Source organism: Vicugna pacos, chromosome 4, assembly GCF_048564905.1.
Source record: "Vicugna pacos chromosome 4, VicPac4, whole genome shotgun sequence".
In the NCBI taxonomy this organism is placed as follows: domain Eukaryota; kingdom Metazoa; phylum Chordata; class Mammalia; order Artiodactyla; family Camelidae; genus Vicugna; species Vicugna pacos.
This window is the reverse complement of record NC_132990.1, coordinates 691,231-715,684: the sequence shown is the minus strand read 5'-3', so window position 1 is coordinate 715,684 and position 24,454 is coordinate 691,231. Positions and strand designations below refer to the sequence as shown.

The 24,454-nt window shown below is 45.0% G+C and overlaps 1 protein-coding gene across 1 annotated transcript in view; it reads left to right on the top strand.

Moving 5' to 3' along the window:
* The window catches only part of LOC140696223 (unconventional myosin-XVI-like), a 211,129-nt gene extending 192,457 nt beyond the window's left edge, over positions 1-18,672 (top strand). The window contains 1 exon segment of the mRNA XM_072960641.1: positions 18,206-18,672. Within this exon segment, the coding sequence (XP_072816742.1) occupies positions 18,206-18,433 (228 nt within the window). The 3' untranslated portion in view covers positions 18,434-18,672.
* The last annotated feature ends 5,782 nt before the right edge of the window (positions 18,673-24,454 follow it).

Below are 24,454 nucleotides of genomic sequence, written 5' to 3'. Positions count from 1 at the left end.
TACTTTCTTTTTTTTGTTTGTTTTCATTTTCACTTTTTTATTTTGCTAACCTGCCTGATCCCATTTTTTTAAATTGAAGTTTAGTCCCTTTACAGTGCTGTGTCCATTTCTGGTGTGCAGCGTTGTGTCTCAGTCGTACATGTGCGTACATATACTCCTTTCATGTTCGTTTTCATTAAAGGCTACTAGAAGACATTGAATATAGTTCCCTGTCCTATACTGAAGGGATTCGTTGTTCATCTGTTTCATAGTAGTTAGCAAACGCTTTCTTCTTAATACGAATGTAAAACATTTTCTAACAGGGGTAGCCCTTCAGTAAACAGTTTCTTTCCTCAAGGTACAGAATACAGGAAATGTAGTTTAGGTTCTAGTCCATCATTTTTCCTGTGACTTCCTGCTTTAGCAGAAAGGTAGTAAAAACTAATTTTCCTTAAAACAGTTGGCACGAGCGAAGGCTGAGCCCCTTGCCGCATCGCGTGCGCGGCTGTCTTCCTTTGTGCTCCTCGTGGAGAAGGCTGGGCAGGTCCAGACCGTGAAACACTCATGACCGTCTGCAGCGCTGGGCGCGAGTGACACCGCAGTGAAGCTGCAATGTCAGGGAATTCCACTTCCTGGTCCTGGAGCGGGGCTTTGTGACTCGGCCCAGGCCTCGAAACTGGATTCGTAGATTGAAAGAAGCCACTTCAGACTGGTTCTGGAACCAGCGTTTATAAAAATGCCCTGCCGTTTACCTACTTGCCTTTGGTGACATGGTAAACAAGTGTTTCTAAGTTTGTGCCCCTCGGCATGAGGCAGCCCCTCAGAAGCGGGTCTGTGTGAGAGGCCCAGCGCTGAGCGGGTCCTGAGGACATCCCGGCTGCCGCCCTGGAGTGACCCTTGGTGCTTCTGCTGAGACGGCCGCCCTCGGCTGACTCCGGAGGCCAGGGCAGCAGCCCCAGGAGGCCCACGGACTGCGAACAGAGCACAAGGGGGCGGTGCTGAGGGCAGGGGGGCGGCCGGGGGGGCGGAGAATGCCAGCGCTGAGGGCCCGCCCTCGGCGGGGAATCGCGAGTTACACGTCTGTTCGGGGTCCGCGCTTGACGTTGAAAAATGGGATTGTTTCGTTGGAGCAGAGCTCATCTGTATTTACACCCGCGTTCCAACTTGACCGACTCTGGCTTTCGGCCGCCTCCTTCCTTCTGGCAGCTGCTCTGCGCCGCCGTGTTGTGTGGTTTAGGGTCTTTGACGCTCGTCGTGGGCATTTACCGTATTTCTTGCCAACCTTTTTTAAAATTCTTTTGATTTTTAAAAAACGCAAGAAGTTATTATTAATATCCGTCATATTCAAATACTCATTGTAAGAATCACGGATGGTTTCTGATGAAAGAGCGGCGATCCAGTGCCTGAGCACTCGCTCCCGACGCGGCCGCCGACGGACGCCGCAAGGCGGTCAGGGTGCGCCTGATGCGCGTAGAGAAACAGGCTGTCGCGCGGTTTGTTTTACTGAACCATCAAAGAAACCTTTCTGTACTGTCACATACGAAAGAAATGAAGAGTTGCAGAGCACTCAGCAAGCCCAGTGCCTTCCTTCTGTGTTCGTTTTATTTGTCACGTGGTCTGCTTGAAATATACTGTGGCGCAGAAGAGAAACAGTGTTAGAGAAAAATAACAAAATGTAGACCTTCATCGAGAAGGGGCCGTTCTAAACACGGGACAGGGGATGGACAGTAAGCAACGTGTCAAAAGGCATGATCTGTATTTCACTTGGAAGCTGCAAACAAAAGGAGATCTTGCGCAGAAAGCCCTTCCACCCAGCTGAGGTTTCTGGAAATCAGCATGCACCCCTCGTGACTCCCTTTTTACGTGCAAGAAAGCAGGGCAGTAAATTAATTTGATGGTGTGATTTAAATGACAACATTTTCAGCAGCGAAGGGACATACCCTGTATAGATACATAGAAACTTGGAAGATAACCAAAACAAATGCTACATTTTGTATTTTTCCCTTCGTAAAATCGCTCCATATGTGTATCCTAAATGCACTCAAATACATAACGTTTTTCCAGTGAAGACCTTGACTGTGATCAATGAGGAAAGTTCAGCTGTAAGAAACAGTGAAGGAAGGAAATCAGAATTGTGACTGTGTTTTTAAAGAGGACAGAGTTCTCATGATGTATCTGCACGTCGCCTTCCAGCTGGGGAAGCCGCAGAGAGCCCGGCACCACCGCGGAGGGGGGCGGCGACGGTGCCGCTGGGCAGGGTGGTTAAGTGCAGATTCTGGTTCACAGAAGAACTCAGTATTAACTTAATTTAATTTTTGAAATTAAAGAAGAAAGAGAAGAACTAGCTTTGAACCCCAGATCTGTTATGTCACTTGTGGGTATGGAAAGTAGTAATTTTATTTCAGGTTGACTGAAGGAAATATATGTCACATGTTTAGCATGCTCTCTGCGACATAGTAAGTGCTCCAAAACATGCGTGCCATTATTGTCTTAGCATTCCCTTTTGTTTCCCCCAAGGTCAGTGTTCTGAATACCAATTCTAACACAGCAGGTGTTATCAAAAATATGCAGGAGATGAGCTTGAATGAGCAGGACCCCACTCTTATCTGGGATTTTGATAAATATGTCATTTTTGTGATTTTCAAAAATAATTTTGTTACAGAAAATTATAAACCTAGCAAGCAAGCATGGAGACTAGTGCAACACCCAACTTCGGTAAACCCTAACAGTTTACCCTTCTTACTGGTGCCACATTTTTGCAGTGTGACTTAGCAACCTAACTGTGCGTTTTTCTGTCCCAGTCACGGTTGTCCCACACCTTTTACAACACAGGGCTCTGCTCCTGCCTTGCTCCTAATTCTGGGTGCGTTCCCAGAAGTGGGCTGTTCTCCACCTTTGCCTGTGACCTTGCAGACCTTTCTTTGATGTGACTTTCCTCCTGATGGCCTTCCTCCAGCAGCCCTCCGAGCACAGTCGTGGCCTCTATAATTTGGTTTATGTAACTCTACAACGTGGTCTCTTTCACACGACTTACTTTGCTGTGTTATTATTGTGTGTGTGTAGATGTAGACCCTGGTGGACTGTGGAGGGTGTAGAGAACACAGGGACTACATCTCAGTCATTTTTTTATCCCAACCCAGAGCACTCAATAAACTGCCATCTCCATGGCAACCAGGAGACGCCTCAGAAGAATTGAGAAACCGACAGAAAATTTCCTAGCTTTATCAAATATTTTGATTCAGTCTCATGTTAAAAATGTACCAGTAAACTTGGTAAATAGGGTCATAAGCAGTTGCATCCCTGTGGTTGGAGGATATTAAAGTCAAGTCCCATCTTACAGATTTGGTTCTAAAGTCAGCGTGTGATGTGAAAGTCACACACAATGAACATGACTCTGCAAGACCCTGGTGTTACCCATGAGGAACAACATACGTGGCTTTAGTGTGTGCAGCTCTGTGTAATTAGATGTGTGTATTCATACATAACATGCACAACATAAAGCATATAATATGTGTACATTATTTTGAATTCTGGGAAAGTGGATTGCATGAACTTGAAGTTTCATGCATTCATTCATTCATTCAACAAATATTTTTCGAGAACCTGCTTGTGCAAGCCACAGGTGTGGGCACCTAGGAAACTTCGGTCTACAAAGCAAACATCCTTGCCCTCTTGGAACTTAAATTCTAGCATGGGAAAGCAAACACTATACAATGTTTAGATAATATGTTTAATATGGTAAAAGGAAATAAAACATATTTTTAAAAAGTCAAACAGAATAAGCAGGCCTGGGAGTGACGAGAGGGGTGTGGAGGCAGGTTGGGTTGGGTTGGAATTTCCAATCAGGTGGAGTTAAAGCCTCACTGAGCAAAGATGGAGTAAGAAAGTTGAGGAGTCAGGCATGTGAGGTCGGGGGGGGGCACCCCAGGTGGGGAAGTATCCGGGCAGGAGCTTGCTTGAATCTCAACAGCCAGGTGGCTGGAGAGGAGTGACTGCATGTCACTAGGCGTCTAAATGCAGAGCAGCTGAAATTGCCATGAGTTTGTGTTAATTCAAGAAATAAGGAACTTACAAACTACAGCGGGAGGTGCAATGCAGAATACCAGCTGTGATGGGATTGCATTGTCGTTCAGGAAAACCACTGACCAGGTCTGGAAACTTGGGTCTGCTCAGAAGACAAGTAAAGGGTAGACAGTTGCCTTTTCTGCAAGTGGGAAATAGGAGACAGATAGCTGTATTCCTGCTCAAGATAACAGAGAGTTGGAAGGCTGGCCCCTGGGAACCTGGGCCCTGGGCTTCCTGACTGCTCTGTACATTATTGTGACCTGATGACTTTGAAAGAAAGATCCAGGCTAAAGGAACAGAAAGGTTTGCATTGTGTTGAAACATAACCAGCTAACGTTGGTGAAGGAATTTATTTTATGACCTCAGTAGACCTCGAAGACCTGATTCTTCTCTGATTTCGATGATTATGCTATTATTTGAAACTGTCATTTCGTATTTCTGACTCTGTCAGAAATAGGTTCTAAAACAGATGAACTATGATATTGGGAAAAGTGTCATGAAGTCAACGATATAAAAAGCCTAGATTTTGAAGCCCAAGTGGATTTAATTTTATACACTTGCAGGTGATGTTTTATTATCTATTTTGGGGAAGAAGTCTTGATCAAAGAGCTGTGCTCTCACACGTTGCCTACTTTGGCAAAATCTTTTCTTTTTCGTCCCCATCCGTCCTGTTTTCCTTCCCCCGTCTTGTCTAGCATTTGCATCCACCCGATTTGCCATGACTGGGCCTTAAAGACACTGTAATTGACCCGAGGAGCCACACCATGGCAGCCACGGTGCCCGCCAAATCCCTTTCTCCTGAAGCCCCTGCTGGACCGCGTTTCCCGGCAGCCTTGCAGTTAGGGGTGGTCACGTGACTGAGGTCCAGCCACTGGAACGGGAGCCATGGTGATGTGAGCCGCTCCCAAGCTTGACCACACAAACCTCCCCTTCCCTACAGTATTCCATGCCTTTTCCCAACCAGAAGCTGGATACGGAAGACTCTTAAGACCCCGGAAGATGCAAAGTCCACTCACGCCAACGTGGAAGGTCATCCGCTGATCAGAAGCACCTCTTTAGCCTTGACGTGGGCAGTACACTTCTTCTGTGTCAGCCCCCCGGTATTGGCGGTCTGCCTGTCACGGCATCTTGCATAACAGTAACTGACGGCCTTTATCCCGTGTTTGGCTTAGTGTTTCACGTGTTGCTGCTGTGCATTATTTATAGTACTTAATTAACTGGGCTCAGCCCCCATTCTTTAGCCACCTTTTTTCCTTAAGATAGTAAAAAACATGCCTGTTCATGGCTTCTGATGATAGAATTATTGCAGTGTGGCTTATCAGATGGTTTAATGCAAAATAACGATGAGTGGTGCCCCCCCACGTCATAAATATATGAAACCAAAGCTTGTAATTCTTAAGAAATGGATGTTGAGAAATTCCTCAAAATCAATAGACTTAATTTTACTCAGGGACAAAATCAGTCCCCGGGAGTAAACTGGGCACCTTGGAGAAACATTCTAATCCTTTTAGGACCTTCTTGTGGATTTAATGATTAGAAAGAATCACCTCTCTCACCGCTAGTCCTCAGGCAGGTGGCTCGGGCTGGTAGCTAAGCTTTGGAGGGAGAACCAAGGTTGGTGGCAGAGAGGGTGCTTCCCCCTCGTTCAGTCAGTCCCAGCTGCGAAACTCGGCCCCTTTCCTAATTGTAGCTGATTTTTAAAATTTACCTGGATTGGGCTAGTGGTTTTATTAGCATTCAATTTCATGAAATGGTTTTCCTCATTTCTACTTAATTATATTTAATACTATAACACACAGAATGTGGTTGTTTCCAGAAAAAAAATGTTTGGGGAAATTAATAAGTTAACAGATAAACTCTGCCCTATGAAACAGTGCAAAGGACCACGCTGGCTCCTTGGAAAGTGGATGCGTGTCCCCGGACTTAGACCTCCATCCTCTGGAGGCTGTGGAGCACTCAGCTGCCGCGGTTGTGGCCCTTGCCTTTCTGCCTTTCACACCCAGATCATCCTTTCTGCTAATTCACGTCTCTCTTGATGGCTCAGGGCTGACTCTCAAGCTGTACGTGGCACAGTGCCTTCCCCTCTCGTGTTTTTGGTAATTGTACACGCAGACGTGAACAAAAATGTGGACGCCATTCCTCACACCACTCCACCCAAGGAGGCTCCTTTCTTTTTGTGTCCTACCCCTCCTTCAGTCCAGAACAAAGCCCACAGCCCAAGAGGAATCTTTGGGCCACGATGCCTTGAAATGAGTCGCGTCCCCTCTGTGTTCCGACAGCAGTGACTGCGTCTATGATTTACTAGTCAGCTATAACGAGCATGCTGATTCATCTAATTCTCTATGTCTTGTGGCTCAGTTTGAATGAAAGCCTCTTGAGGGAGCAGGTCCTCAAGCGTGATTCTAGCCCTGGGAAACCCGTCACAGCACTTTCTTTCTCCTGATCGTTGAAAGCACACGTGTAGATTGATTAGCAGATACGGGAGACTTCTCGAAAGTCAAGGTTAGTTCAGAGGGTTGACGAAACTCAGCATCCTTGAATGTGTGTCTGGACTCTACCGCTGATCAGCCAGGTGAGTTTGGGCTGTGAGGATGCATTTCAGCATCTATGAAATGAGGCGAAGGCTCCTTAACTGGCTCATTTCCCATGGTTATGAGGGTCTGCTGGAACAGCACGTGAAAACGCTTTCAGAACAGACAGCAGGACCATGAAGACGATGTTTGAAACGGGCTTGGGACACCTCCGAGCTTCTACACGGGGAATCCAAACTGGGACTATTGTGGAGAAGACAGGTGGACTTACAGAGTGTCTGGGTGCATCTGAGTGAACCAACAGAGATGAGGTGAGATCGCGTGCTGATGAAGCTGGGATAATCGGAGTGGTCAGAGAGCACGGGACTTCCTGTGCTGGCTCTTAGGCTGGGGCAAGGCGGCACTGAGGATTTGTGAGCAAGCGAATTATATAAACAGATTTATTCTTTGGAGAGAGAAAAATCTAGTAGATCATTTGCCCCTAATAATACCTCCTGACATTTGCAGTGAGCCTCCCACATAATTCCCAGAAAAATAATTTGAAAGGAATTGTAATCTCTGACTCTCTGTGTTCCCAATATAATTGATGTGTATTTTTCCACATTTGAACCCATGACTACGCCATCACTACAGACATATTCTGCATGTGTGTTACCAGGTTTTGCTACAATCTGCTAGTCACTTGTACTGATGCCACCATGTTTTCTGAATGAATTGAGGTAAGAGACCAGAGCTCATATAAAATCCACAACCTAAGGTGTCACAAGTGAATTATACTGCGTGATGTATAATCATGAGCTTCTGTTTTATAACTTTCCATCATAAGAAGAAACATGCATTCACTCATCAGAGTCTTTATTCTTGGCTATGAATTTACAACTAGCTGCAAAATGCAAATTAATGTTCACTTAAATTACATTAAATGTGTTCCAATATAATATTATTTATTATAAAAGTAAAGTATAATATTAGTTATTATAAAAGTAAAATTTTTTTTTAAGAAATCAACATGTGCAGGTAAGGTAAAACATTAAAATCCTGTCTCCCTCCCTCGCTGCCTGTTGCCCAGAGCAGTTGCTCCTGTTTCCAGGAGAACTTGCTCCTTCGAAGGGATAGTTTCCCTTTTTTTTAACCCTTCGGCAACAGGGGAGCCAGAGCGCAGGAATGAGCTTCCCTGGGCTGCGGTGTGAATGGCTGCTTCTCACCTCGGAAGGAGCCGCTCTTGCCTGCCTGAACCAAACCTGCTGTTTTCACTTTCCGATCATTTTCTTGATTTTTTTTTTAATGTATGGACATGTCCTTCCCTTCAGTCAAAGACTTTTTGAATCACATTTCATTTTAAGCTTTGTCGCTGGGATCTGTTTAGGTAAACTATGGTTTTACAAACTGATGCACAAATTTCTTTTTTTTTAATGTTTTGTCCTCCAATATCTTGTTAGCAGGAGTGCAAATGGGGTTTGCATCTGAAACACTAATATTCACTATTCAGTCAGCTGAGACGCTTCCTTCTTTTAATTTCCATAAATGTCAGTTAATGCCTCTTTTCACCTTTGGGTGAATAGTCAATAGAAAAATCAATTCTGTGACAAATGAACAGCAACATGATTTTACACACGAATTATTTAACAAAGGTTATTTTTATCCTAGGAGAGAAAGACTTAAGGTAAAAATCAGCAGCAAATTATTAATTTACCTTTATTACTATTATCCATAGAAATGCGCACCCGCAGGAAGTAAGACAATTTATACCTCACTTTTCAGTTAGTTCACATCATAGGACTGTAATAATGACGCAATAAGAAACCGCTGAAAATGAGTAAACAGATATGTAAGTGATAAAGCTCATTTAAGCCTCTGCATCCTGCTGTGCTTCCCCCTGGGCCGTGAGAGGTTTCCTGGGGTTTAACCCCTAGAGTAAGTGAAGGGATTAGCGACGCCCCACGGTGGGACACAGAGGTCGCATGAAGTCGGTCCTCACATCACTTGATCAATCAGACTCTATCTTCATAGCTAACTGACACTTCCTGGACATCAGAAGACACAAAACAGGTGACAAACCTGGAGTGCAGGGCAGGATGGGGGTGGGGAGTGGGAGATGGAGACTGTGTTCTTGTCTTGAACTTTTAGATATCAGATCAGCCAGAGTTTCTCAATAACAGAAAAAAAACCCTACTTTTAACTCCCGTCCTGAGTTGTCCAGGCTGTGATCACCAGCGTTTTAAGTAACACTGTTTTCCAAAGATTAGTTTCGAAGAAGGAATCTTCTTGTTAAAAATCTGCGGAAAGGGAGGGATTTCATTCGCGGATGAGGACCGCAGCGCACAGGAAAGTGACTGTGGACTGTGGTCACTGCTGCAGCTGTCCTCATGTTCTGGGAGCTCGAAATAGACTGCTCAGAGGTGTATTCATATGTTGAAGGTACGTGGCTTCGCGTCTCCCTTCTGCAGTCCTTCCTTAAAGGCAGAAAGGAGAAGGTGGGGCTATGGGTGCCACCCAGGCTGCATTTCAGGTGGTCTAAACTGACTGGAGGGGGTAAATTAAGAATGCTGAGCTCCCCTAAGTGCAGCCCACGTCGGGGAGTGCCTTGGGTGATGCTGCCCGACCCCCGGTGCTTGTGGAAGGGTCAGACAGTCCCAGCTCCCAGCAAATCCTGGATCCAAGTGGACCCTGAGCTCTGCAGCTTCCAGGTCTCTTTAGAATGTCAACTATAAAAATGAAAATCAGAATAATCTCCAAGTGTGTTATTAGATCTTCCACCAATTTTTTTTCAAAGACATTTAAGCTGACAGATAGCTTGTGCCCTTTTCTAGAAGCCCGAGTTTTACACCTGTCATTGAATAGCACCATTTTCCCCCATGCCATCCAGAAATAATAATTCTGGGTAGAAGGTGTCTTAGGCCATTTGGAGTACTATCACAAAATGCCACAGACTAGGTGGCTTATAAACCACAGAAATCTATTTCTCCCAGTCTTGGAGGCTGGAAGTCTGGGGTCGGGGAGCTGGCGTGGTTGGGTGGGGCCTGCTTTCCAGGTCACAGACCTCTCACTGTGTCCTTCCATGGTGGAAGGGCACCGATCCCATTCATGAGGGCTCCGCCCTCATGACCTAATTACCCCAAATGCCTTATTCCAAATGCCATCACTCGGAGCATAGGATCCCAATGTGTGAATTTGCGGACATGAACATTGAGACCATAGCATAGGAGACGCTTATTTGATTGGCCAAGGCATTGTGGTCTTTGGCCACCCTGACGTCTAGGGTGACTGTCCCACTCCCGTCACTGACCCCACTCACCAGCCACTCAAACCCATCTAGGCATGTCCGAATTCAGAGCCACACTTGAGTCCGGGACCCCGCACACGCTCTGGGGTTTCAGAGCCAGAGAGCGTTTTTAACAAGTTCCCAGGGCTTTACAGTGTTGGAAAGGGTCTTCTCTGAATCTGGGAGATGGGAACTACCTCTGAAGGGTGGGAGTCTGTCCACAGTCAATCTGGCAAGGCTCCCTTCTGTTGACTGAAATAAGCACGCAGCCTAAAAGTTAAGAGTTATATTTTATTTGGCAGGAGGACTCGAGCCGGGCTGACAGCCTCTCAGATCGCTCTGAGGGACTGATCCCAAGAGGTAGGGGAGGAGCTAGGACATATAGGAGCTTTACAACAAGGACCAGGTAGTTGGAACAATAAAATATTGCTTGTTATCTAAAGAAAATCAGGCATCACAAATTAAAGAATCTAGTGCTTTTCTATGTATGGGAGGAAGCAAACATTTGGGCTCACTGAATTCATTCCTTTGACAAGCACCTTGCTATCTAGGGCCAGGGTCCTGTCCTTTCTTATTCTGAGTCCGCTCAGGGTGCACCATTGTGAGTGGCTGCAGAGGCTGGGCTGCAAGCCTGTCCTCACTGGGGGGTGGTGGCAGCCGCTGATGACTTGGTTTCAGCATTCTTTGCTTACTGCTATGATTGTAGTATTTTCACTCACATTGCAGTATTTTCGTTCACACTTCCCTGGCCTCGATGGGGTGAGGTGCCTGATTGCCCCTAAGTTTCCAAAACAGTGACACCACAAGTCTAATACACTGTAGTGACATTTGTCCCTGTTCTCAAACGTACATCCAAACATTCATACACTCACTCGGCTCAGACCCTCTGAGTAAGTGCACCGGATGCCTTGTGCTGGGCAGAGATTAACTCACTAGTTTCGGTCTCCAAAAGACACCCAGAGTCTCACCACACAAAAAACGAATCTTGCCCACGGGGCGTCCCAGCCGCACAGACCAGCACTCTCCCCAGTTGCATTATGTCTGTGACCCTTTTTAAATCATATAATAGTTATCCCTGACTCTTAACGGTTCTTAAGTGATTTTATTATAATGTTAATGAAACCTGCATCCACATCATTACATAAAATCCCTTTATTCTTTTAGCTTTCAGTATAGCTAAGAAATCAAAGCTGATTCAGTGAAACCAAAACCTACAAAAGCCAAAAAAGCTAACATTTACATTTATTTGAAGTATGACTTTGTTTAGATGAAATGAAATTGCTGTTGAAAATACTAACCTGGCTCTGACTCTGATCCCTGCACCTTAGTGAGATCTACTGTCGTGTGCCTTTGGTTGACCCACGTCTCCATCTTTTCTATTTGAACTGCTAGGCAACCTACCTTACAATGTCAAATCACTTAGCATTTTCTTGGAGAAAAACACCTTATCTGAATATTAAATCCATTTACTCTCTCCTCGTTAACCTGCAACGATATAAATAATGTTACCTGTGTCAGTCTGCTTGTAAATAAAATACATCAGAAAATGAAATCTCACTGAGCACTAGCTTAAAAAGCAGGCATTCAAGTGGTCCAAAGCACAATTACACCAATTTTTTTAAAGTATCATAAAAATAAAAAAAAGCAAAAAAAATTTTAGATTGTCCCAAGAAATTGAGGACCCCTGGAAAAACATTTACAGATCTCAATTTCAGAAACAGGTAACGGTTGTTGAAATTACTCACTAATATCTGATTTTTAGTGCTTTTTCTCTTACTCCAAAATCTAAAAGACATCTAGACCTTTTGTCATTTTCTTCTTGCATAATTTTCTTTATTTTAAATCGTATAGAAATCATAGTTATGTTATAAATCCAGTATTTTGAGATCTTCTTGTTAATAAGGAAGGAAAAGAACATGTTATATTTACATAGGGCCACAAATCATGCAAACTACTTTGATTTAACATTATCCGATTGAGTCATCAAGATAATCATAAGTCAGTATGTTTGAGGGTTTTCTCGAGTCAAAGAGTTAACAATTGACAAAATCATAAGAGCCCACATTTATAGAATGCTCCCAACATTTTCAAGGCACTTAAAGGCAGCTCACATATGGCATCCATATAACCCCCACCCCCGTCCTTCTGAGGTTGACAATGACTGTGAACCCACTTCACAGGTGAGGAGGCTGATGGGCTTGGTCAAGGTCACACATCCATTAGGTGGCAAATTCAGGATTCCCATCCAGGCACCCTGACTGGAGAGACGTGGTTTGTCCACATCCCACCCAGACTCAAACCAGAATCAGAGTCCTCGCGGGTCTGCCAGTCTCTGTTAGAGACGGAAGCTCAGTGTCATTACCGGCACTTGCCTGCATCAAGACCCGTGGAAATGCCTTCCGGCCTTTTCCACCCCTCTTTCCAGCTGGGGCCCATCTCGTCTTTCAAAATTCAGAGCAAAGTTACCACCTCTTTGAAGTCTCTCCAGACCTTCCTCTACAGAGCCCCCTTCTCCAGGTAAATGATACAAAAAAAAAAAAAAAGAGGAAAAAAAGCTTAAAAAGACTCCTTCTTGTTGACCCACTCATGTCAAGACACTTGCACGGCTGGCATGTCCACCAGTTCGTTTAGAAGCAGGACACTTGTCACTTTCATGGTGCTGCCGCGTAGAGCCCCGCGGTCCGGGTCCTGTCTTACTTCCCAGCGGGAGTGCTGCCCTCTGGTTCTGACAGATAATGATTTTGTGTGCAAACACGATTATATAGAACATGTCAGAAGAAAAACTAGGTAAGGGACCAGCTGTCTGGAGGGATAACGTGGGGGGAGATACATCTTTGGCAACAATGGAAAACCAGACTGAAGACACCGGTATGGCTCCTTTTATGCTTCAAACAAACCAGGATAAATGAGGTCCAGGGAGAAGCCGGCTAACTCCAGGCCACACTGCCAGGGGCACCCCTGACCCCACAGTCATCTCTCTTCTTTCTGAAAAGAAATGGTTCCCTTTCAATACCCAAACCAAATTTTTCATGCTTAGCATGCACAGGGTCCTGGGTTCAATCCCCAATACCTCCTCTAAAAAGAAAGAAAACCTAATTACCTGCCCCCTGCCAGTAATAAAATAAATAATTGAAATATTTTAAATAAATAAATTATCATATTCAATTTATTGGGAAATAGCAAATGATGGCAAGGGATGTTGTAACGGTTTCTGTTACCACCAATGGGATGTGAAATATAAAGAATGACCAAACACCGATTTTGATATTTTCTATGCTGCTGGATAATATTGCAAATACTTTCTCTGCCTCATAGGTTACTTGACCACCACTTAACTAACATGCAGAGTTGCATGTGTTTGCTGTTCTAAAATATTGAAGCTCTTACAGTGTCTTTGACAAATGTGACTTGTGTGCCTCATAACCTGGTAAATTTAATAAATCTAAATGAAGCAGATTGAGCGTCATTAGTCAGGGCACACGGTCCCTGTCTTCTGATCTTTTCCACGTTGTCTCACAGATCATAGTTCTCAAGTGCCCTCTGACCTTCACTGTGTCAAAAGGGGTGGCCGAGCATATGTCCTTACACAGAATGTCAGCCTTAATTTAGGACAACCTGTGAAGATTCATTGTATGTGTGTTTTTTTTTTAACAAAGATCAATACCGTTGATATTTCAGCATCTCATTTATGCCACTCTGGCAACTATTTTTATATACCTCTTTGATTTTACTCAGTGCCTATTAATCTCCATAATATAAGATACAGTCATGGGATCTCTCAGTGAGAAGGTTTATTCTGAGCATTGGTTGATTATTGCAAACAGTCAAATTTTTGCTTATCACGGAAGCATCGAAAGCTCTTGGTGGTTGATTCAAAGAGGGTGGGCTTCTGTCTCCACTACATTATTCAAGACATCGATATCCTCATTAAGAAAATGCCTTCTAATGGTTTGTGTGTCTTAAATTTTCCACCTTTTATAATGTGCTGGGGAATTCAGATATTTTTAGTAAATGCCGAGAAGCTTTGAAAGGCTAGAGAGTTTTTTGTTTGTTTGTTTCCCCAGGGAAGCAATGACTCAGGGGATTTGGGACATTTTATGTCAAAATCCCTCCCCACAAGCCTAATTCAGATCAGCAGCCGCTGAAAGTCACTCTCAGCAGATGGGCTGCTTCTGCGGTGTGACTCACTCTCCAAATCTTCCCTATTATGAAGGTCTTAGCAGAGGGTCACACCTAGTATATATTTTTGGCCATTATGAAAAGCTGCTGAAAAGAGTTTAGCATGGAAAAGAAATACAGAATGGATAGATTCTGTGCCTGATACGAGGACAGAGGGTCTGTGCACACCAGCAGCGGCATAAATACAGCACAAGCCATCAGGTCGTGGAAAAGCATCTCCAGCTGCTGGGTGGAGACTGGGATTGTGTTTTCATGCTCTACTCTGTTTTGTTAGGAACTGGCCTCCATCTTTACATGTATATATATTTGCACTCTACTTGCTTTCTTTTAGATTAATTATTTATTATTTCATATTAATTTGTTAATTATACCTCCTCTCACTATTCTTTTTGTACTTTTGCTGGAGAATAAGGCGTGACTCCTTGATTTATTTCACCTTAATAAATTACGTTATTCTGGTCATTTCCCTAATACCGCTGGCACCTTCGACCCTCTAAGCTCCACGTTTCCCTCCTGGCTCTTGCAGTTGCTGTTGGTGTGCTGTTCTACATACGATGTAAAGTCTGTAAGACACTGCAAGCATATCATTTATATTTACCCATGGACTGAATTCCCGTGTCCTTAATTCTCTCTTAAATTTCCATTTTTCACCTTGGATCATTTTCTTCACCTTAAAAAAAAAAAAACAGGCAAGACTTGTGATAGCAAATTTCCTTGTTCTCGTTTGTCCAAAAAATTGTTTTCAGCTTTCTTTCATTTTTGCAAGATTCTTGATTGAGTATAGAATCCTAGGTTGAACTACTGTCTTTCAGTGCTTTAACCTGCAATTTGTGGTTTTCTGGCTTCCAATGTTTCTGTTTAGAAGTCAGCATTCACTCTCATGATTGCTCCTTTGAAGGTAATTGGGTTTTTTTCCTCTAGATTTGTAAAACTTTTTTCTTTGTCTTTGACCTTGGGCATTTTTAATACAGTGTCTTACTGATTACAAATTGTCCTTATTGTTGCTGGCAGTGTGTGGATTTATCTTGTGTGCGGTTTGCTGAACTTCATAATTTGTCCACCCCAGGTTCTGGAAACTTATTGCTTTGAATATTGCTTTGCTACTTTCTTTACATTTCTGCTCCTTTTACGTGCATGTCTATTCTGCTGTTTCTTTTATTTATTCATCTTTTTCTCTATTTTCTTAAGCATTTAATTATAGGTAATTTTAAAGTCTGTTTCTGCTAACTCTAAACCTGGACCATCCGTGAGTCTGTTTTAGCTTTTGGCTTTGGGTAAATATCCTGTCTGTTCACATGTATAGTAACTTCTGGTTGCATAGTTGGCATTGTGGGTGAGCAGACTACAGACACCACAGATGACGCCTTCTCCCTAAGAGGATTTCACCAGCCTGCATCAGGAAGCAAAGGCAAGAGGCAATCACCTTAATCCAATCAAGTATTGAGCTGTGATGGAAAACCAGCCTACCTCTGGTTGTCCGCTAATCCTCCGGCCGCGCCCTCCTGTGCGCGGACTGAGACCCTGACAGTGTGCACTCATCAGCACTGAAACATTATTGTAGCTCCAGCTGTGCATTTCAGAGCCCCTGGCCCGGCTCTCCTGCTGTGTGCCCCACTCAGTTTCAAAATCTGCAAGTCTTGAAGATGAGGCTTGTCGGATACTTAAGGCTATCACCTCTCCTGTCATACTTTTTGCTTCTGAAGCACGTCTAGGCGATTTCACTCTGCTTTTTATAAGTTTTTGGCTCAGGGCCCCACTCACTCATGCAGTTGAAGAACTCAACAAACGTCTCTTGGGGAAAATGACCGTGCATCTGGGGGTTCTCAAGTTTTCAAATGGTGCATCTAGTCTCATCCAGCTGCAAAATATCGTATGGATTTTCTCTCTTTTAAAAAGGGTTCTCGAGACCTACAGAAGGACTCCACATGTCCCCAGAAGACCAAAAAAGTAGCTGGTAATTATCCAGTTATCCATTTGCTGGGAAAGATTCTCCCCATCCATAATGTTAGTTTTTCTAATTCACAGTTTACCAGAGTTTTCCAGTGTTTCAAAAATATGATTTTTGTAATTTATCCCCTTTTTTGCACTTTTACAATGGGAGCAGTAACCTGCCGTGACCTAAACATCCAATGTAGAGGGTCCTTCTTTTGTTTCTAAATAGATCGAAGTGAAGTTGTGTTACTTCAGAAAGATGAGATCTCTATGAAATGTTGGGAAAATAAACAACTGAGAGGGATACACTTCCATCCATTAAATATCCTCCCGTAAGAGTAAATCCAAGGACAGTGTTTTTCAGAGGTTGCTGTTATGTGCTGACTGTGTGCCAGGGAACATACATACAAATATTCAATATTCAATTTGATTTACAGGGTAAATCAAGCTGATGCTAAATGTAATCAACACAGCATCCGCTAGTGGAGAAGATAGAGGAACTAGAATACATGAGTGAAAGAAACACATGTTTCACTCAAATCCCAATTAGAAAAAGAAGGAAAGAGGGAGACGGTGTAGGGACCCTGGTCTTTCAGATCCTCGACATCAATTCTTTACATAAGTAATCAGCCTTGTGGGACAAGAGTTAGGAAGACAGACTCTGCATTCAGACTGCCTGGTTCCACCATTTTCCATGTGGCTTTGGGAAATTACTTAACCTTTTTGCGCCTTAGTGTCCCCACCTGCAAAGGGCTTGCAGTGCTTTCCGGAGTTCCTGGGAGGGCTGCACGAGTTCATATCGGCAAGGTGCTCAGGAAGGCACCTGACACACACTTAGCACTGAAGTGTTCATTCCATAACTGATTTTATGCACGCCCTCCCCCCTGTTTTCTTGGCTCGCTTCCCTGACAGTGGAGGCTTTCCGGCTTCCACAAGAGTCTTCCCAGCAGGAAAATGCCTGGTTTGCAGGTCATTCTGGTACAATCCTGGAAACTAGAGAAAAACACCCTTTTCAAGGGGTGTAGTGTTTGCGCAGCTCACTTTTGATCAGTGCCTGGAGCTTGCTTCAGGGATTGGGCAATCATAGTCTTGCTTTCCTTTTTTTAATGTGGTTATCAATAGATTCAATTTGGGGCGACCCCCTTTTGCTAATAACCAGTTCCAGAAATCTAGTTTTGCACTACAGACATGCATTTGACCTCCTGGCTTCTGTGTTTTAACATCATGTCTCAACGTTCTGCCCATCTCTTTGGTTCTAGGCTTTAAAAATCTTCTTCTGTCGGCTGTAGGCCCGGGTGCCCAGACCTGTCCTGGGACGCTGACAGTCCTTGTTGTTTTCAGATGACTGTTCTCACCTAAGCCAACCAGTGGTGCCTTTGTTTCATTCTCCTTTGTCTTGATGGAGAGGCTGGAGGTGACGCAGGAACAAAGTAGCAGGTGCTTTGAAGGCGGGCTGAGCCGTCTCACTTCCTCTGAATCCTCCCCAGTACCCCCATTCTGATGTCCAGAATCTCATTTTTTTCAACCAGCATACTCACTATAGAATTGACAGAAAAATCGGTCTCTGCCATGCACAGCGGTTCCAGATTACTGGTTGCAGGCAGTAGAGGGAACCCACACCATGTAGCCTGCTTGTCTGGAAGGATCCCAGTCACCCCCAGCGGGCAAGCTCTGCCTCTCCAGGGACCTCAAGGAAGCCGACGAAGCAGCCGATACAGTTGCACGTTGTGATGCCCTGCTCCCACGGCCCCTGAAGTTCCCATCTCTGCGGACCCCCTGGTTAATGCATGGTGGTCAGAATGGGGTCACATGTCCTCAAAAGATGTCGACTAGTAACTGTGAGTAGGCAGAGGAGTGGATTCTGGAATGGGGTGAGACTTCAGAAATCCACGCACATCTATTACAGACGGAATTATAGTTGCGATACATTAAATGACCAAGTGGGTGATGCTGTAAGAGTGTATACAATGAGACGGCAAACAGACACTGCATTCCTTCTAGTATCCCTGGGTGTACATCAGATGCTGACCAGGGCCCCCTCCTAACTGTTCCACAAGTTCCATTTATTGTCTTAATTCTGCAGCCCGCCGCCGAGCCCTGGGCGCGCTGCTCCCGGGGCAGCAGAGCCGGGAGGCTTCCGAGCGGGGCCGGGGTGCGTGTGCCCCGGCCGGCGCCCCGGGTCCAGGTGGGTGGCCCTGTGGCCCTCCTCACGCGTCCGCAGTGTTTGGTGCTACCGTTTCCCCCTCTCCTCCCGCAGGTGATCCACCAGCTGCGGCTCTCGGAGAACGAGAGCGCGGCGCTGCAGGAGCTGCTGGACTGGCGGCGGCGGCTCTGCGAGGAGCGGGGGGACTGGCCGCAGATCCTGCGCCGCTCGGAGCCCAGGGCGCCGCCCCCGCCTCCCTGCAAGAAGCCCACCCTTCTGAAGAAGCCCGAGGGGGCCTCCTGCAGCCGGCTGCCCTCCCAGTTCTGGGACACCACCCTGTGAGGCGGCGCGGGCTCCGGGCTCGCGGGCGGGGCGGCGTCGGGAGCATCGGGGCGCTCAGGCCGCACGTCTCCACGCAAAGCACAGGACAGCCCGCTAAGTGCACGCGACCCCCGGGCGTGTGCGCGCGCGCGTGCATGCATGTGTGTGCGTGTGCGCTTTCCCACCCGGGGTACGCTCAGATTTTCAGGCCCCGCGGACCCGGGCCGTGCGACCCCGAGGGAGCGAGAGCGAGGCCGGGCCAAGGGTGGCCGCGGAGGGAGAGGACGCCAGGGAGGAGGGGCCCACGCACGCTGCGCAGCCGTGTCTGCGCGGTCCGACCGCGCGCGACTGTGCTCCGGTCACCCTGGGACACACTCTACAGGACATACGTTCTCTTTCTTTGTAGGTGTTTGGGTTTTATTGCAGTTCCGATCCTGATCGTTCCTTACGTTTGTTACTGTGTTTTATATCTTTATGCAATTGGTGGTGCTCCCTTTCTTCAAAATACAGATTTTAAAACATCATTTCTAGAATTTTTTCCCACATACCTTTAATGTTTGTTTTTTTTTTTAATGTAAAGTACCTGAAAACGCTGAGACGGTATCGTTGTTTTTGCTTCGCCGTGTGGAGCCGTGCAAACCCCTGGCTGCAATCCCATGTCTTCTGCTTCATTCACTGGTCAGCAGGCGGTGCCTTCCCGTGCCTCGTATTTCTGGGCGTGTGGGTTGGGAGCTCTTTACTTAAATCTCATCTCCTGACTTGGGCAGAGGTTACAGGAAGTGAGGCACTCGCTTCAACTCACTCACAGGGCTTCAGATTCATAGCTGGGGCGTGAAGGGATCGTGTCCATTCAAAGGTCTGCCTAGTGCAGGGCAGCACACTGAGAGCCTCTGGCTGCAGCGGCCAGGCTGCTCCACAAGACCTGGTCCCTGCAGAGCTTCCCTGCATGGCTCGCCACCCCGAACCCTCTGCCTCCTTGGATGCACAGGTCTTGCTTATCCATGGCTTCTGTCCACTGCTAGGAAGTTCTGAGTACTGGCATCAGACCATCATGTCTTGCTCTTTGGAACTTTGTATTCATACCCACCTTTGAAAAGTTACTGTGGCAATAAAAGGGTACAACTCTGTTCTTCTGTGCTGGTGTTTATGTGCTGGTCATGTTGTTTTGCACAAACTTTTCCGTCTCCTGATTGGATAAGTAAGGGCAAGGAGGACGTCTCATTCCCACGGCCTCCCTTCCTACATTCTTCTCACAGCATCTTGCCAGCTTCAGGCATTATGGTTTATTTTAAAACAAATTCTTTTTTGAATTTTATTTTTTATGGAAATACAGTTGGTATACGATGTTAGTTTCAGGTGTACAGCGAAGTGATTCACTTATACATATACACACACATATATGTGTATTTTTTTCAGATTCTTTTCCATTACAGATTATCACCAGAATATAGTTCCTTGTAGGTCCTTGTTGTTTATCTATTTTATATGTAGTAGTGTGTTTCTGTTCATCCAGATGCCTAATGTACCCCTCTCCCCCCTCCCCTTTGGTAACTATAGTCTGTAAAACGAAGATATTCGTGGTTATTCATGTGTAACTCCTAGGCAGGCATATGTCAGTTTAGGAATAATAACAGGCCAGTAAATCAGGAGAGGACTTCCACTGCAAAGACAGTTCGTTAGACTCACAAACCCCACACTGCACCGGGGGCAGGGTGGGGGTGGGGTGCCACGTGGAGAGGCCCCCGGGTGCGGCTGGAGGCAGTGGAAGCGGGGTGGGGGCGGGGCGGCAAGCTTGTTTTGTGGTTTCCTGGGGAGGAACGCGAGGCTGGGTGTGCGTATGTGGCAGTGATGGGTCAGTCGTTCCAGCTGGCTCTCAGGTACAGAGGCTGCCTTGGTTGTCTGGTGGCTGGCCCGGGGCAGGGGGACAGTGGCCTGGAGAGGGAGAGGCAGATAAAGGGGGTGGCTGGGGTGTGGCCCTAGAATGGTTGGGGTTTTCTCCCTCTAGAACCAGGCTGGCCTGGGGAGGGGCAGTCGCTCCAGTGTCAGCAAGGCCCAGATGTCAAAGCATCAGAATGCAGGACATTAAGAGACTGTGAAGACATGGTCAAGTGGTAACATGGCTGACATCACCCGACAATCTCAGGGAGGTGTCTGCCCCTCTCCAGCTTGACAACAATCCAGCCCCACTCCCCGCCTTTCTTCCCTCTGCCCCTGACGTCCGACTGCCTAACCTCAGCCACAGAGCAACAGTGATGCCAGCCTCCTGCGAGCCACCTCTTCCTTGGCCAGGCCTTCACACTGGAGGCACTTCACGACCTTTGTTAAATTAAAACAGTGAGCTGGATTTCTCTGCACACACACACACACACACACAGTGTGTTTATTTACACCAGAGTGAAAAGCGAACAGTTCAAGCATGAGACTTGTGAGAGCTTGTGAGAGCTTGTGAGAACATGCGCCGAGCACCTGCTGTGACTGTTCCGGTTGCTCTGCACGTGCGGCTCTGGCAGTCTGGGGCTCGGGCAGCGGCCACCCGGACCTGCCCATCACCCATTCCAGGCAGCATGAGCATCACGTGTAAGTGAGTATTTACTCTGTCCAGTGGTGCCTGTGTCTCATCCAGGGTCCTTCATCTTCTAGAGCTAAAGGCCGACCCCGGGAAGACTTTCTGAAACAGTCTCTGAACTCAGAAGTCCCGCCTTTTGTGCTTTGCGGTCTGGACTCCGCAGCGCAGGGGTTTCAATCTGTGGCCCTCACTGCCTTACAGCCGGCTGATCAGGCCTGTTCCACTTACAGGACAGGAAAGTCAGCTGAGACTCAGAGCATTCACAGCCGTGATGGTATTAACAGCATTACCAGTCGTCGTAATATGGGATAAAGTCCAAATCTGTGTGGGCATTAAAGGTCCCCTCGGAATGATTCTTTAAGTTCCTCAACAATTACAACATTGTCAAAATAATAAACAAAGGTACTATTCTGGATAATAAAGCACTGAATGCTTTTCCACATAAGCAAGATTTCCACAATTATGTATGTTTGCAGTGTATTTAATGATTGTGTTTTAATTGCTATCAGACCATAAGGTATGAATTATGATGGATTGTTGGGCCTGAGACCTTATGTTTAGCAACATAGTTGGTATGAATTATTATCCTCTGTTCAAAAACTGCCCAATCTTATTGCTTTTAAAAATAATACTTTATGAGAGGTTACTAAAAACTGCTATCAAAATGTTTAGGGTGGGTTAAAATGATTTAAAAGGTATTTTTTACAGTGGAAAAATATGTCCTCAGTATTCTTAAATAGTGGTATATAATTTAGTAGAATTCTGCTACCCAGTGAAAGCAACAACAAGTTAAAATCTTAGGTTTGGAAATGACCGTCGCATATGAACATTACACAACTGGGACAAGAAATACATTGTGAATTCCATAGTCTAGAAGTGTGGATACATTTCTGGGAAAATTCTATTCTTAACCACTTTCAGCCAGACATCCACCTCAGCTTCTGTCACAGCGAAGGACATGAGGCTGTTACATAAGGGCACTCTGCAGTGGAAACATTTCACCCACTGGCTATTGCTCTGCACTGCTAACTTTTTCCACCTTTTAAATGTATATCTTTAGTTAGAAGTTAAAAATTTTTATTTTTAATTCCCATTGGGAAATTTTCAGCAAAAAAATTTTCAAAGCTGGGAAAATAAAAACAAAAACCCAACGGTGTTCCAAGGAAAAGTTTGGTGTAATTTCATCACATTTTTCAAATTGTTTTTAGCTGCACATAAAAATCCATGCAATGGAGATGAGAGCAATTATATTTCCTTTTATTGTGCAATGGTAAATTCTCTACAATGTTCATGGTTTCCCAGAACAGTAACACTGCTTTCAGAAAACTAAAAATACATTCTTCACCCCCATTCTATTTCCTTTACATCTTATTCATAAGCAATGACTTTATCAAACAGATTCTACAGTGTTCTACCCGTGTGAGTTACAAAGTTACCCACATAGCAAGGGGTTGTAGCATGCTGAGTTAGAGCCTGGAAGAATTACCTTTGTAGTTTTTCTCTTTACCTAAGTACTGCAGACCCCTGGGATGTTCCCATTATTGTGGTTTCAGTAAGTTTCTCTAAAATCCAGGATGCTTTGTAAAACTTTAAAGATGACTTTTTCAAAGGGTAAGTCTTATTAGCTGCCTATAATACATCTCCAGCACCTGTTCTGATTTCTCAGATCACTTTTTGGATTTTTAAAAAATCTATTTATACCTCAAATATCACTTTTTTGTGATTGGACAGCACAATATAATCTGGATTTTATGTAGCGGACCAGGTCTTTACAATGGCAGAAGAAAATCTCGGTGTCGTCTCACAAGAAAATATTAAAGGTGAATAAATCTACGCAGTTATTTCAACTGTTGTTTTATAATAGGAACGCATCAAGTGTGTCTTCTCCTTCCTTTGAATTCGTCATCGACAGACGTCCTGGCGTATCTGCTGGCCTGCCTCCCCCACAGCCCGGGAAGCGCGTGCGGCTTCAAAGGAGGTCTCCAGAGCTCGCCCAGGGGACGCTTCCCTGATGCCACCACTCAGTCTCCAAAGTCTACAGAAAATCAAAGAGAATGAAAGTACTGATACATTTCAAGGGGAGGGAGATCAAAGCTCTGAAGAAAAATGGAATAAAACTAAATTCAATTTGAGGTTTTTATCTTTTAAGATTTCAGCAAACAAAGAGGATGGAGGTCCATGATCTAAAACAATTGGTTGCAAAGTGGATAAAGTCTGTCACCTTCTGAAGGGTGATTTTCTTATTGAACCCACTTTGGGGGCTCTGTTAAACTGAAATCCATCAAACGAGGTCGTGAATGATAACAAGCAGAGCCAGTCTGCCTGGCACAGTCCCCATTGTGGTTTACCAACGTTACTGTTGAATAAAATCGTCTTTTTTTGTTGTTACCGAAGAAGTACAGTTGACTTACCATGTTATGTTAGATTCTGGTATACAGCACAGTGATTCAGGTATATATATAATATTATACATATATATATATATATTTATATATATATATATATATAATATATATATATTATATATATACATTCTTTTCCATTATAGGTTATCACCAACTATGTGTATAGTTTCCTGTGCTACACGGTAAGACCTTGTTGTTTATCTATTTTGTATAGTTTGTATCTGCTAATCCCAAACTCCTAATTTATTCTCCCCTTCAAAATAATCAATGCTACAAAAGTAGCATTTTCCATATTTTTATATAAATAGGTTGCACAGTACATGTGCATCATAGGGGAAAGAAAGTTCTGCATTTGGAGAGCTGTTGTCATTCCCAGACTCTTGGTGTTGCTCAATCCTTGGCACACCAAGAGCAGCAGCCTCCCCTAGCAGGTGAATAAATGAAATAATGCGTCAATGAATGAATGAAAGCCAGTGCAGGTGTTTCCAAGGTTACCAGACTGTAGCATTTGTCATGTCCTTCTGATCCCATGCCAAATCCTTAAAAATAATATAAAATATTACTTAATATTTAAATCAGCATACAGGACTTCTGGTAGACCAGAAAACGTGAGAAATGCCAGAAACGTAGAGCAGAGTGACAACAGAATTACGAAAGGAAGCCACAGCCTCACGTGGACACAGGAGCACCCCACGCCCACAGTAGGACCTGGTGCCACAGTTCTTCATGGACACACACGGGGTTCAGGGCCAACTGCAAGGGGCTTAATGAACGGGACACTCCAGCGAGAGAAGCCAAACACATCAACTCATGACACCTCTCTTTTCCATCATCAGCCACGCAGAATTGTTGGAATTAGGACACATAAGGGCCCGTTCAGAGAGGGAGACAGTGCCCAGGTATCAGAGATCCTGGGCCACTGAGACTAGTCAAGCAGGAACATTGCCTGGTCATTCATTCAGCCTTCCCAGCAACCCTCCCCCCCCTCCAGGAAAATGATCTCAAATGGACGTCACACCTGCACATTTCAGCCCTTCCCTAAGAGGGCAGCACAAACAAATTCAGCAGAAC